The 15,506-nt window shown below is 46.9% G+C and overlaps 1 protein-coding gene across 2 annotated transcripts in view; it reads right to left on the reverse strand.

Annotated features, from left to right (window-relative positions):
- MTOR (mechanistic target of rapamycin kinase) overlaps window positions 1-14,918 on the reverse strand; it is a 150,982-nt gene extending 136,064 nt beyond the window's left edge. The window contains exons 1-9 of one of the 2 annotated variants that reach the window (XM_064363267.1): window positions 14,830-14,918; window positions 12,238-12,457; window positions 11,797-11,973; window positions 10,726-10,834; window positions 9,352-9,584; window positions 8,262-8,462; window positions 6,079-6,213; window positions 705-980; window positions 511-619 (exon numbers count right to left, since the gene is read on the reverse strand). In XM_064363267.1, coding sequence (XP_064219337.1) covers window positions 511-619; window positions 705-980; window positions 6,079-6,213; window positions 8,262-8,462; window positions 9,352-9,584; window positions 10,726-10,834; window positions 11,797-11,958 — 1,225 coding nt within the window. In that variant the 5' untranslated portion in view covers window positions 11,959-11,973; window positions 12,238-12,457; window positions 14,830-14,918. The remainder of the gene's footprint in view (window positions 1-510; window positions 620-704; window positions 981-6,078; window positions 6,214-8,261; window positions 8,463-9,351; window positions 9,585-10,725; window positions 10,835-11,796; window positions 11,974-12,237; window positions 12,458-14,829) is intronic. The other variant, XM_012473670.2, reaches the window with a different exon arrangement.
- Between the last annotated feature and the right edge of the window lie 588 nt (window positions 14,919-15,506).

Genomic DNA, 15,506 nt, shown 5'->3' on the forward strand with positions numbered 1-15,506 from the left:
ACAGCTGAGGGCTATGATGGATGAAGGAAAGGACATTTATAGCTGGAGCAATCCAGGAAGGCTTCATTGAGAAGTTGGAATCTGAGCTGGGCCAGCTTCAGGAGCCAGGGATTCATGCTGCCTGCAAGTGATGAGGCAGCTCAGTGACCACCTCAGGGACAGAAGCAGGATGATCCCCAAACCCTTCCAGACTCACAGAACTTTGACACAGATACTGCACAACAGCTCCATTAAAACTGCCCTTCCTCTGGTCTCTTTTAAGTCTATTTGTGAACTTGTTGGCCTTAGAACTGCCTCTCTGCCTACCCGTTCTGATTGTTCCTGTGTCTGCTGCCTCTGACATTAGCAGAAAACCTGAACTAAATATCATTGAAACTGGACACGAGGCAAAGAAATCAGAGATTCATTGGCGTTGTTTCAAATGAAAAGATATTTGAGTTTTTCGGAATCACCTGTTCCCTGTTTAATTACCCTGAGATGGGTAATGATGTCTTCCATGGACATCCTCACCTGTGAAGGCAGAAGGTCGGAATGCAGCCAAGCGGGGCAACAAATTAAGGATTGTCATTTGGATCAGCGAGTTCTTGCTATTCCTGCATTTCAGCACCCACTGGCACACCTGAGAGAGGAAGGATAAAGGGTTGGCAGGGGAAAAGTGAGGCGTGGAGCTTAGGAAAAGAGGGAAAGGGCCTCTAATCACTTACCTGATCAAATTTCTCCTCCATCAAGTCTCTGCAACACCGGCTCTCCACCAGGGTGGACTTAGCTGGGCTGGGGGAGGCCCCAAATCCCATGAGGCCTTGGTGAGAACTGTACCCCAGCAGCCCCACCAAGGCATTTGACTGCTGGGGCTGCACAGCCTGGAAACTGGTGAAGGGGGTAATGTGACGAGGCTTTGTTCCAAAGCCCATGAGATCTTTGCAGTACTTGTCGTGTACCAGCTGCTGCTGTGTGATTTCTTCCATTTCTTCTCTCAGACGCTGTATATATGAGGAGGAAAAAAAAAAAATCATCTTTACTTATGAGTGGCATTCCAACTGGGCACTGTGGGGTCTACAGAGCATTACATTTGCCTAATCCCAAAATGCAACTACTTCCAAAGTGGAGGGTGGCCACGCTTCATGCTTAGGGTTATAATTTCCCCAGCACCTTGCAAGAGACCTGATTTTGTTGTAAGTTAGGCAGAAGAGCACCACCTACTGAACAATAAAGAGGCAGCACAGGGTGGCCTTGCCAAGCATTCTCACCTCCCAGGACTCCTCACTTGGTTTGGAAGGGCTGACTTGCATACTGCTGTGACTACTGACCTAGGCCACAGCAATGAGGCTTGCAAAGGTGATAGGCCCCCTGCCAGCATCCTGTTAAGGACTATCTGGTCTCTTTCTTCTCCCCAGAAACCCAGGTAAAAACCTAAGCAGGCCAGGCACGGTGGCTCACATCTGTAACCCCAGTACTTTGGGAGGCCGAGCCAGGTGGATCACGTGAGGCCAGGAGTTTGAGACCAGCCTGGTCAAGATGGTGAAACCCCATTTCTGCTAAAAATACAAAAAATTAGCCGGGTGTGGTGGCCCACAACCTGTAGTCCTGGCTACTCGGGGGGCTGAGGCAGGAGAATCGCTTGAACCTGGGAGTTGGAGACTGCAGTGAACCAAGACTGCGCCATTGAACTCTAGCCAAGGTGACAGAGTGGGAATCTGTATCAAAAAAAGAAACAGGGGGCCGGGCGCGGTGGTTCACGCCTGTAATCCCAGCACTTTGGGAGGCCGAGGTGGGTGGATCACGAGGTCAAAAGATTGAGACCATCCTGGTCAACATGGTGAAATCCCGTCTCTACTAAAAATACAAAAAATTAGCTGGGCATGGTGGTGCGTGCCTGTAATCCCAGCTACTCAGGAGGCTGAGGCAGGAGAATTGCCTGAACCCAGGAGGCAGAGGTTGCGGTGAGCCGAGATCGTGCCATTGCACTCCAGTCTGGGTAATAAGAGCAAAACTCCGTCTCAAAAAAAAAAAAAAAAAAAAAAAAAAAAAAAAAAAAAACTTACGTAATTTTCTCAGAATCCTAGGATTCCACAGGTGGTATGGAATAAGCTGAGAACTCATGTTTATTCCATTTACAAAGGGCTGCTTAATAACTCATCCTCAGCCAGGCCTGGTGGCTCATGCCTGTAATCCCAGCACTTTGCGGAGCCAAGGTAGGCGGATCATGAGGTCAGGAGTTTGAGACCAGCCTGGCCAACATTGTAAAGCCCCGTTTCTACTAAAAATACAAAAATTAGCTGGGCGTGGGGGTGTAGGATTACATGCCTGTAATCCCAGCTTCTCAGGAGGCTGAGGCAGAAGAATTGCTTGAACCCAGGAGGCAGAGGTTGCAGTGGTCTGCAAACCTAAGGTTAAGAGATGAAGAGGACCAAGGGAGATGGGGAGGGAACAGCCAGAGAGGGAGGAGGACAGCCAGGAGAATTTAGAGTCTGAGAAGCCAAGTGAAGAAAAGGCTTCAAGAAGGAGGAAGTATCAGTTGGATGAAACGCCGCAGATAAGTCAAATAAGATGAGAACGAAGAATTGACCATTGGATTTAGCAGCTTAAGACTCATTGGTGACTTTGATGAGAGCAGTGGACAAAATTTTCTGAAAAGTGAAAATGTGTGTGTCAAGAAAAGTTTATCATCTTCTCAATTTGGACTCTTGGAGGATGAACTCCCCGACCAAACTGCCCCCGTCAACCCATCTCCCTTGGTCCTCTTCATCTCTTGACCTCAGGTTTGCAGACCCCATCTCTTCCCCAATTGTACTGGTTTCCTTGTGCTTCTCACACAGTCTCATGATGAAAAAACATCTATACGCTGACAATGCCCAAATCCATCCCTCTTGCCCAGATCTCTGCCCAAAACTATTCAGTATCTCCACTCAGGTGCCCAACAGCTCTCTAAGTTAACAGGTTCAAAACCAAACTCCCAGCCTTCTCCCCCAAGCCTGCTCCTCCCATTTCAGTCTTTCCACTGCAGTAAATGGCAACTTCATCCTCCCACTGCTCAGGCCAAACACCCTGATACTTCGTTCTCTCCATCTACCTCCAAACGATCAGCAAATCCCAGATTCAGAATCCAGTTGCTTCTTGCAACTCCATAGCTCTCACTGTGGTCTGAGCCACAAATATCCCCCGCTAAGACTGCTGCAGTTTCCTCCTAGCTGAATTCCTGGCTTTAGTCCTTGGCCCTCCAACAATCCATTCTCAACACGCTGGCAAGAGTGATCCTTTTGAAATACGAGTTAAATGTCACTCCACTGCTCAGAGCTCACTTGCAGCTTCCCACTTCCCTCACAAAGGCCCTATGTGATACGCCCCCTGCTTCCGCTAGGTGTTCCTCCGACCCCACGTCCCCACACAGGTCTCCTGCTCATTCTGCTCAGCCATGGTAGTGGAGCTGCTACTGCAGTGCCTGCTGCTCCTCTAATACACCAGCACGCTCCTGCCTCGGGGCCACTGCCTAGAAAGCTCTTCCCCAGACACCTGCAGGGCTTTTTTCTAACCTCCTTCATGACTATGCTCAAATGGCACCATGTTTTAAAATGTAATCCTTAATCTATGCTAGCCTTCTCTATTCCCCTTCCTTGCTCTCCTTTTCTCCATAGCTCTTATAACCATATGACATACAATCGGTTTCTACTTGTATGTTATCTATCTTCCCCTATAAGAATGCAATCTATTTTGTTCACTGCTGCATTATTCTAGCTCTTAGGACACCGTATAGCTGGCATATACTAGGTGCTCAATTAATATGTGTTGAATGAATGAACAAATTATGAAATTTTAATACCTTACATTTGGATTTTTTTTTTTGGAGACAAGGTCTCACTTTGTTGCCCAGGCTGGTCAAAAACCCCTGAGCTCAAGTGATCCTCCCACTTCGGCTTCCCAGAATGCTTGGATTATAGGCATGAGCCAACCCCTGAGCTCAAGTGATCCTCCCACTTCGGCTTCCCAGAATGCCTGGATTATAGGCATGAGCCACCATGCCCAGCCTCGGATAGTTTCTTATAATTGACAACCACCTTTACAAGAACTATTTCACTTAAATCTGACAGCCACCCTATGAGCTAAGTGATATTGTCCTGTTTTAATGGGAGGAAACAAAGATCTCAGAGCTGCCTAGATTACAGTGGAAAACACCATGTTAAACTCAGGAGGGAAAATCTGAAGGTTCCCATTTACAGAATACCCACTATGTATCAGATGCTGGGCTGGACATTTCACATACATAGTCATCCCCTTAGTATCCACAGGGGTTGGTTCCATGACCCACTACAGATACCAAAATCTGCAGATGCTCAAATTCCTCAGATAAAATAGCATAGTATTAGCATATAACCTATGTATAACATCCCACATACTTTAAATCATCTCTATGTTATAATACCTAATACATTGTAAATGCTATGTAAATATGTTATGCTGTATTTTTTAAAATTTGTATTATCTTAAAATTTTTGTATTTTTTTCCTTGATTTTTTTTTTCTTTTTAAAAAGTTAAAAAAAATTTTTTGTAGAGACATGGTCTCACCATCTTTCGCACAGGCTGGTCACGAACTCCTGAGCTCAAGTGATCTTCCCACTTCAGCCTCCCAAAGTTCTGAAATTGCAGTTGTGGGCCACTGCACCCAGCCCTGGATATTTCTGATCCACGACTAGTTGAATCCAGGTGTAGAACTCATGGAGATAGAGGGCTAATGTCATTTAGAAACCACACAAGAGCCCAATGAGTAGGTAAGAGCCCCTGTCCACAGCGAGAAAAATGAGGCTAAACAGGTAACCTCCCTGAGTCACACAGTAAACAGTGCAGTGGGGATCTGAAGCCAGACTCCTTCTGCTTCTGCACACTACTGCATGCGCTGCTCCCACATCTGGGTACAGCTATTAGATAAGAGCTGTGTCTATTACAATTAACAAGCACTGTGTCTATTATAATCAGGAATCCCTAGAGTAAAATTACACTAGTTTTCTACAGCCAGTCTCACAGATGGAGCTTTACCTCCCAAATATATCCTGAATCGACTACTTCTCACTATCGACACCACAACTCCTAGTCAAAGCCACCACTGTCACTCACCCAGACTACTGTAATAGCTTCCTCTGGCAGCTGTGAGAATGCAACCTCTGACTATAAGGGGCATAACCAAGGGCCCCAGCTGCTGCTCTGAAACCCATCACTAAGTTTGTGCGAAGGTTGCCCATTGCTCCCAGCCAATGACAGAACACAGTAGGGATGCTAAGGCCATCCTGCTCCTGGGAGATGCAGGCCTTTCTGACGGCCGACTTTAGCTTGAGGACCCCATGGTGGCCCTGCATGGTAGGCTAGGATGCTTCTATCCATATTTTCCCCTTTTGTTTACTCAGGGTCAGATGTGCATTATGGTCTGATGGTTCTTCCAGCTCCCTCCCCATTTTCTCTTGAAGACCGTTTCCCTAATAAAATCCATGCACTTTTAAATCTACCTTCTCAAGCCAACACATCTCCTAACTGGTCCCCCTGCCTTCGTTCCTGCCTTTTCCCACATTTTTCCCTATAAACAGTCAGTGATTGTTAGAAACACATGACATCACATTATTCCCATGTGCTTACCTCCAATGTTTACCCCTGCAACTAGAATAAAAGCTTGTTTACTGCAAACCATGGGCCTATTAATTTGGCCCCTCCTTCTCTCCACCTTCCTCCCAGTGTACCAGCCACACTTCTCTTTCATCAATTTCTCATACTCCTCCACCTCAAAGCCTCAGCCTGGAACACAGTCCTCCGGCCTCTTGCAAGGTAGCTCCTTCATATCATGTGGATCCCCCTCAAATAACACCATCTCAGGGAGGGCCTTCCCTGACCCTACACTCACCCCTTCCCCACCACTCTATCCTATTCTGGTTTTCCTTTCTTCATAGGACTTGCTGCTATCTGAAATTATCTTATTTACTTGTTTATTATGTTCCCTGCCACAAAACGTCAGCTCTATGAGGACATGGATCTCGCCTTGCTATGCTCACAGAATGGTACACAGGGAGCCTGGACACCGCTCTGCAGCGGCTTCTCACCTCTCCCTCCATGCTGCTGATTCGGACCAGCTCGTTAAGGATCAGCAAGGCTCCATGGATCCGATCATCCCGATTCATGCCCTTCTCTTTGGCCAAGGTCTCATCAAACCCCTTCTCTGCTTCTTCAAATGTGTGCTATGTAAAGAGACAGAATGCCTTCATTAGAGACAGAGTATGAAGCCAGAAAGAATACAGGCCTATCCTCTCAATACTGGGGGTTCTGAGGTGTTACCATGCCTGCTCAGTGCCTTGTGCCAGTTATCAACAAAACTAACTGATCAAGCTCTTTTATTTAATTCAGCTTCAATTCTCTCTCTTTTTTTTTTTTTTTTTTTTTGAGACGGATGGAATCTTGCTCTGTCGCCCAGGTTGGAGTGCAGTGGCGTGATCTCGGCTCTCTGAAACCTGCAACTCCTGGATTCAAGTAATTCTCCTGCCTCAGCCTCCCAAGTAGATTAGATTACAGGCACACACCACCACACCTGGCTAATTTTTGTATTTTTAGTAGAGACAGGGCTTCACCATGTTAACCAGATTGGCTCAATCTCCTGATCTCATGATCCACCCACCTCAGCCTCCCAAAGTGCTGTGATGACAGGTGTGAGCCACTGTGCCCAGCCCCAGCTTCAAGTCTCATAATGAGCCTTTGAGGAAGATACCATCATCATCCCTATTTAACAGCTAAAAACTCAGGCTCAAAGAATTTAAGTTACTTGGCCAGGTGCAGGGGCTCACACCTTTACGTAATCCCAGCACTTTGGAAGGCTGACACAGGCGGATCATGGAGATCAAGACCATGCTGGCTAACACGGTGAAACCTTGTCTCTATAAAAATACAAAAAAAAAAATTAGCCAGGTGTGGTGGCGGGCACCTGAGGCAGGAGAATCACTTGAACCCGGGAGGCAGAAGTTGCAGTGAGCCGAGATTGCACCACTGCACTCCAGCCTGGGTGACAGAGTGAGACTTCATCTCAAAAAAAAAAAGAATTTCAGTGGCTTGTCCAAGATCACACAGCAAACTCAAGACTGGAACCCAGGCCTCCCAACCCATGTTCAGAGCTCTTTTTCTAACATAAGACTCACTGATGAGTTCCCTCTGCAGAAGCAATCAGCACAGCCTTCATGATACTAGAGTAGAGAGAACTGGCACTTTCTAAATTAGTATCATTTGTATTTCACTGATTTTGAGACACCAATTTTTCCATATTTTAACATCTCTGAAAAGAGATGTCTTTCTCTAAATTTTTTTGAGACAGAGTCTCACTCTGTTGCCAAGGCTGGAGTGCAGTGGCGTGATCACAACTACCACAGCCTTGACCTCTTGGGCTCAAGCAATTCTCCCGCCTCAGCTTCCCAAATAGCTGGGACCATAGTGCGCAATACCATGCCCACCTTATATTTTTATTTTTTTTGTAGAGATGGGGTCCCATATGTTGCCCAGGCTGGTCTCAAACTCCTGAGCTCAAGCAATCCTCCTGCCTTGGCCTCCCAAAGTGCTAGAATTACAGGCGTGAGCCATAGCACCCAGTTGAGATGTCCTTATAATTGTTGACAAGAAGGTACCAAGTCACAGTTTAACTGGCATATTTGCATTCTTACTCATATATAAAATAATAGTGTGGCTATCAATAGATGTTTGCTTTAATGAAATGCAATAAATTAACTATTGATTCATACTGAGCATAAAAAAAATTCATTTGAGGCCGGGTGCAGTGGCTCATGCCTGTAATCCCAGCACTTTGGGAGGCCAAGGCAGGTGGATCGATCACCTTAGGTCAGGAATTCGAGACCAGCCTGGCCAACATGGCGAAACCCTGTCTATATCAAAAATACAAAAATTATCTGGGCGTGGTGGCGCATGCCTATAGTCCCAGCTGTTCGAGAGGCTGAGGTGGCAGAGGTTGAACCCGAGAGGTGGAGGTTGCAGTGAGCCAAGATTGCGCCACTACACTCCAGCCTGGGCAACAGAGCAAAAAAAAAAAAATTCATTTGAGACTAAAACAAAAGTGATTCTTGCTCCAAGATCACAGAGCAAATCCAAGACTGGAACCCAGGTCTCCCAACCCATGTTCAGAGCTCTTTTTCTAACATAAGACTGGCAAAGCCTGTGGCTGCCCTTTAGGCCAGGTGATTCTCTACGTAGATGTGCTTTGCTAGAGGCTGGAATGGGGCAATCTCCTCACCCGGTACCACTGAGGCTTCTGCATCTCCTTCGGCTCACGCTGGGTGGTGAGAATCAGACAGGCACGAAGGGCGGCTACAGCTCCCTCACGGATGGCCTGTTTGGGGTCCCACACGGCCACAAAAATGTTGTCAAAGAAGGGTTGCACTTGCTGGAAGAAGAAGGTAGGGACGCTGATGGCCAGCTCACGGAGAACCAGGACCTGGAGAAAAAGGCAAACTGAGAACTCTCATCGGTACCAGAGTTTTGTTCTCTCGGGAGTGCAGTCTCTTATCATCTTAGAGCCATACACTAGGAACAGAGAAGGCTTGCTCACTCTTCTAGCTAGGAAATTCTGGGGACAGAGGAAGGAAAGCGAAACTGAGGAAACATCTCAGTGTTCACTATCCTAGGTTGTTTACAAACAAAGACTGCTAGTAATGTTTGAACATAAGCTCTGGAAGTGCAGATGTGTTTTATGCTTTTTATACGACTATACCAATAGCCTAGAATACTACCTGGAATACAGTAGGTATATAATAATTATTTATTGAAAGGATAATCCTGTTTAATGTTTAATCTTATTATTTTTATTTGACAGAGGAAGAAACTGAAGGTCAAAAGCTGCCCTAGGTTACAGAGTTAGGAAGCTGGAGAGCCAAGACTTGAGCCAGGGTCCAAGTGTGTGTCCCTCTCCTGGTACCATGCTCCCTCCTCACAGTACTGCCTCCTCTAAAGGGGAGCAGACTGGAAAGTATGCAGCTGATGCTTCTGATTCCCATCACACCACTATTAGATTCTCTCTCTCTCTCTCTTTTTTTTTTTTTTTTTTTGATAGAGACGGGGTTTCACCATGCTGGCCAGGCTGGTCTTGAACCTCTGGCCTTAAGTTGATCCGCCTGCCTCTGCCTCCCAAAGTGTTGGGATTACAGGCATAAGCCACCATGCCCAGCAATTCTCTCTTAAGGACAGACTCTACCCCATCTCACAGCCTGGAATCCTAGCCTTCTAACCAGCCTTTTTCAGGGATAAGTCTCAGAACGAAGCAAAGGACCCCACCATGACACCATCGTTCCCCAGGCCTGGCTGTGCTCCTCCCCACAGGCACTCACAGCTGCGTGTCTCCGGCCCTCATTGCGGTCAGCACCCAGCCATTCCAGGGCTCGCTTCACCTCAAATTCCACATACTCGGCAGTGAAAGTGTCCCCTGCCATGGCAAGGCGGCCAATGGCCTTGGATGCCATTTCCATGACAACTGGGTCATTGGAGGGGAGGAGGTTCCGAAGATAGTTGGCAAATCTGCCAATTCGGGTAGCATTCCCACCTTCCACTCCTATGAGGCTGGCTAGAAAAGAGAGGAAGGCAAAAGGTGATGACAGGGCCTATGCTGGCCAAAAAAGCATACAGCCTAAACTAAAAGCTGGCAAGTGATCACTCCATTCTACTTTGAGTACATTTCTAGATGGCAAGAACGCAGACAATTTTCATTTTAATCCAGATACTTAATACTTGTGCCAGAAGTACTTACATAAAGCAAAATAACCTCAGGCTAGTATAGATAACCGCACCCCCCCGAAAAAAAAGAGAAAACAACTGGGACTGAATAATAATTCACAGGACTGATGACCAGTCCTTAGAAGTTAAAAATAACCTGCCTGGCTGGGTGCAGTGACTCACGCCTGTAATCCCAGCACTTTGGGAGGCTGAGGCGGGTGGATCACATGAGGTCAGGAGTTCAGGACCAGCCTGACCAACATGGTGAAACCCCATCTCTACTAAAAATACAAACATTAGCCGGTCATGGTGGCAGATGCCTATAATCTCAGCTACTCATGAGGCTGAGGCACGAGAATCATTTGCAACCAGGAGGCAGAAGTTGCAGTGAGCCAAGATTGTACTACTGCACTTCAGACTGAGCGACAGAGTGAGACTCCGTCTCAAAAAAAAAAAAAAAAGATGACCTGCCTTTTATTAACTATACTGATTCCACTTTTCCATCTGTGAGCCCCACTATCAGAAACCCTGCTCTACTGAGGAACCAGAACCTGTAAAATGCAACAGGAAGGAGTAGAAAGAAAGCTGGGTTCTCTAGGCACGGTGGCACATGCCTATAGTCCCAGCTACTCAGGAGGCTGAGGCAGGAAAATCGCTTGAAGCCAGGAGGCAGAGGTTGCAGTGAGCCGAGATCGCGCCACTGCACTCCAGCCTGGGCGACAGAGCGAGGGGAAAAGAAACAAAAAGAAAGCTGGCTTCTAGTCTCAGCTCTGGTAAACTGTCTGAAAAGTCACTCCATGGTTCTGAGACTCCACTTCCACATCTAAAAATACGTTTGCCTGCAGCCCAGGACTGCTGCTAGAATTAAAAGCCACGGGCTTCTTAAATTTCATTAAGCAAATATGATCTAGCATCCAGTAAGTGCAGACACAGGGTGCAGTGGACACAAAGATGAGTATGTTGCTTTTTGTGACCAGAGACTCCGTCCTTACCTATGGCCAAGATGCCACCTTTCCTCTCATTGGCATCTGAGCTGGAAACCAATTCAAAAATGTGATGGTTCAGCTGGTCATAGAAGCGAGTAGACTCCTCTTGACTCATCTGCAAAAAAAGATGCAATCAGAACAATTTCTAGTAATTCTCTGACTGCAGTGGTGGGAGTGGGCTGGCATCTAAAGATTAGATCCTGAGAGGTAGGTAGTATAGTTCAAACCAAAGAAGACAAGCTACTGCCATTTCTATAGGAATACACTGTAGAGCAACTGAACTTGCAATCATCTGATTATTTAACAAATACTTATCGGGTATCTACTCTGAGGCAGAAAACGTCCTGTCCTAGGTTCTTTCTAGCATCAGGGATACAAGGATAAAAACAAGATACTGTTTCTGACTTCAAGTCTGGTCTCTATTTAGAAAGCCCCAGGGGCCAGGCACGGTGGCTTATGCCTGTAATCCCAGCACTTTGGGAGGCTGAGGAGGGTGGATCACCTGAGGTCAGGAGCTCGAGACCAGCCTGACCAACATGGAAAAACCCTGTCTCTACTAAAAATACAAAAATTAGCTGGGCATAGTGGCACGTGCCTGTAATCCCAGCTACTCAGGAGGCTGACGCAGAAGAATTGCTTGAACCTGGGAGGCAGGGGTTGCGGTGAGCTGACATCGCGCCATTGCACTCCAGCCTGGGCAACAAGAGTAAAACTCTGTCTAAAAGAAAAAAGAAGAAATCTCCTAGCTCTCAACTCTCCAAACCCATCCCAATCACTGTTATCAGACAGAAAGCATTGAGGGTGTGGTATGTGCTCAGGAAAAAAGGAAAAGTTAAAAGAAACAGCTAAGTCTATTCTGGCCCCTCAAATGTGACCACAAACAAGAAAAATGCCACAGAAATGTGTAAGTGCTGCAAACGAACCTCCATGTTTTATGGATGTAAGAGGTTGGGGACCTTTCTAAAATAATCTCTATTTTCCAAATCCTCACATAGCTGTCCAAAAAAATCTAAACCAGTGAAGGTACATTTAGCGCAAACATCCCACAACGGCTGGCCCCAAATCACAGAAGCCCACCTCTCGGAGCTCCATGGTGACATAGTGCTGGAGCTCCTTGGCAGCTTTGGCCCTGGTCTCCTCATTCCGGCTCTTCAGGCCACTGGCAAACTGCTGCAGAACGCTCACATTGCTAGATGTTGCAGCAGTGGTGGTGGCGGCGGCAGGTCCAGTTCCAAGCATCTTGCCCTGAGGTTCCTTAGAGAGAAGTTTCCTTTAATATTCTGGGCAAGAAAGTATGGCGATAAATTTCTGTATGGCCCTGGTAACTCAACACGGATCTCCCCCTAGTCCTTGTCAGGTAGGGATTCTAGAAACATTGAGAGATCTTTTGGAGGAAGATTTAGAAAGCCTAGATTCATTCAACAATGACTGATGTATAAAAGAGGCAGTGTAGTAGGGAGGGTCAAATTGTGGGCTATGGAACTATCCTACTTGGATTTGAATCCTTTCGTTATATACCTTGAGTACTTTGGGAAGCTGAGTTGGGAGGATCACTTGAGGTTAGGAGTTCGAGACCAGCCTGGCCAACATGGTGAAACCTCATCTCCACTAAAAATACAAAAATTAGCTAGGTGTGGTGGCGTGCACCTGTAATCCTAGCTACTCAGGAGGCTGAGGCAGGAGAATCACCCGAACCTGGGAGGCAGAGGTTGCAGTCAGCCGAGATCCCGCCAGTGCACTGTCTCAAAACAAAAACAAAAAAAACAACAAAAATAAGGTCACATACCTTGAGAAATACACTCAAAATGTCTCAGTTTCTTCAGCTACAATAGGACGACAATAGTACCTAGTTCATGGGTTGATGTGGAGATTAAATCAGTTAATACATTTTAAAAAGTGTTTAAGACAGTGCAGGGCATATACTGAGTTCTTAATAATTGTTAACTATTATTATTACTACTACTACTATGTACATGACACAGTGCCAGGTAACAAATGTGGGGAGGTAGGGAAAGAATTAAAAATCACTAAGACTGCCCCCTTCCTCAAGTTCAGTCTAAAAAGGGAGATTATTATTCTATAGCGGCACTGTCTAATGGAAATACAGGCCAGGCACAGTGGCTCATGCCTGTTATCCCCCGACTTTGGGAGGCCGAGGCAGGCGGATCACCCGAGGTCAGGAGTTCGAGACCAGCCTGGGCAACATGGCAAAACCCCATCTCTATTAAAAATACAAAATTATTTTTATTTGTGGCAGTGTGTGCCTGTGATCCCAGCTACTTGGGAGGCTGAGGCAGGAGAACTGCTTGAACCCGGGAGGCAGAGGTTGCAATGCACTGAGATTACGACATTGCACTCCAGCCTGGGCAACAAAAGCAAAACTCCATTGCAACAAAAAAAAAGAAAAGAAAAAGGAAATAAAATGATCCACAAATGTAATATTAAAGCTGCTGGTAGCCATATTTTCAAAGGTGAAAAGAAACAGGTGGAATTAATTACTTAAACCAATATATCCAAAATATCATTTCAACATGTTATCAATATTTTTAAAAACTGATATAGTGTCCATTCTTTTTTTGTAGTGAGTCTTCAAAATCGCATGTGCACTCTACACTTAAACAATGTCAATTTGGACTAGTCACTTTTTTGTTTTTTTTTTGAGGAGTCTTGCTCTGTCACCCAGGCTGGAGTGCAGTGGCGTGATCTCAGCTCACTGCAACCTCCACCTCCCCAATTCAAATGATTCTCCTGCCTCAGTCTCCTGAGTAGCTGGGACTACAGGTGGCCACCACCACGCCTCGCTAATTTTTTTGTATTTTTAGTAGAGATGGGGTTTTACCACATTGGCCAGGCTGGACTCAAATTCCTGACCTCAGGTGATCCGCCCACCTTGGCCTCCCAAATGCTGGGATTACAGGTATTAGCCACCATGCCCGGCCTGGACTAGTCACATTTCAAGTGCTCTACAGCCACATGTGGCTGATAATTCTTGTATTGAACATTGCAGTTCTATAGAAGACTAGCACTTCAAATGTAAGCTAAAAGAAACCAATTAGTTCCTGAGATCATTCCCTCATTCCTCAATCATGTACTGTTCCTTCCCTCAATGAGCTTACAATCCAGGAGGAAATACAAAATCAGGCAACTACTATACAGGGGCCTTAACAGGGCTCGGCCTACACTGCTCTGAAGTAACACACACCTATCCTAAGTATGTCCGGCTTATACTACAAAACCATTTCTCAAAATTCTTATTTTTGAACGAATTTGTAAGACACAGAGGAAAAAACAGAATAAGTGGTTTTGAAAAGCTTTCAAATACTCCAGTGCCAAGAAAAAGACTGCAGAAGAAAATGTCATCCTTTAGGGGGAGAAGAAACTTAAGAATCCCTACTAAGAAAACTACTCCAGTTGTGTGTCTGTGTCTGTGTCTCTGTGTGTGTGTGTGTGTGTGTGTGTGTGTGTGTGTAAGGGGGGAAGGAGGCTGGCAACAGGAAAGAACCAGTGTGTCTTTATATGGTCTAAGGCCCACAGGCCATCTGCTCCAGGATGAATACAATTAAACTTAGGATATTTGAAGTCAAATATTCTAAGGGTCTTGATAGGGCTTAAGGAAGTTAAAGTTGGATGGGGGAAACAGGGATGGAGGTGGCGGAGAGGGAGAGAGGATGTACCCCAACGATGTAACCGAGCTCAGTTACGGGGACTGGGTCTCTGAGAGGTCTCCATGGTGGAAAATAAGGGGCTGACACTGACGCTGGTGTTCCCTGGGGCAGAGATCCACAATTTCTGTGGGTGGCTCAGAAGAAAGGGTGGCTGTGACGGGCAAAAGACCCGAAGGGCAGTACCAGAGCTGATGGGCCGGCCTTAGGGCGCCTGAGACGTACCGCGGGACGAAGGGTCCGGGGGTCTCCTGGGGGTCCGGGGGAGGTAGGCGTTGCCTCGAGGGGTGGGAATCAAGGCCTCAGACGGTGCCCAGGTCTTGGGGCCAGCAGTGTGGGGATACCACGTCCCAGACGGGCGACTTCCCCTGGCCCCGCCACGAGCAGGCTGGCCGTGGGTCTGGACATTACACCGCCTTAGAAGGGTCGTGGCAGGCCCTAGACTCACCGTGCGGCTTCGGCCAAGACCTCAGCTGCCGCCGCCAGCACCAGTACCGCCGCTTCAGGCCCCCTGTCCCACCAACCGCCTTCTCCGCTGTCCTCTAAGCCGGGAGCGAGGGAGGGAGGGTTCCGAGTTCTGAGGACCAATCCACAGGTACAGGAAGAAGATGGACTGAAAAACAGACCAATAGTAATGAAGAAGAAGTGAAGCTTCAGGACCCGGCTTCTCCAGAGGGCGGGGACTGTTCAAATAGACAAACCACGCGGCCAGTGGCAGGTGAAAACAGGCTTGGGTCCACTAGGGAGAACCAATCGGTCGTGAGTTGACCTCAGTCATTTCCACACATACATCCGGTGCGGCGCTACTAGGATTCCCGTCTGCTTCCGGGCTGTGGCCGGAGGGAGTCCGCCGTCTGGGTACCTCGGGATCGCACCGAGAACTGCCCGCAGAGGTTCGCGACCGCTCCCGGTGTAATTCTGAGAGTAGTGTGAGCGATGCCAGCGCCCAGGAATTACTGCATCAAAAAACGCACAGTTTTCAGGCTAGCGCTCTTTATGGATCCTGTGATTTCTCTTTTGTTACATTTAATAAGCATTTGAAAATTTTTTAATTAGATTTTCTCACTTTTCCAAAATTATCTAACTTAGGATCACTCCCGAGAAACCATAGCCAAGTTTTAACCA

The sequence above is a fragment of the Aotus nancymaae genome, unplaced genomic scaffold (assembly GCF_030222135.1).
Source record: "Aotus nancymaae isolate 86718 unplaced genomic scaffold, 86718_ANA_hifiasm-v0.15.2.pri h1tg000053l, whole genome shotgun sequence".
Taxonomy (NCBI): Eukaryota; Metazoa; Chordata; class Mammalia; order Primates; family Aotidae; genus Aotus; species Aotus nancymaae.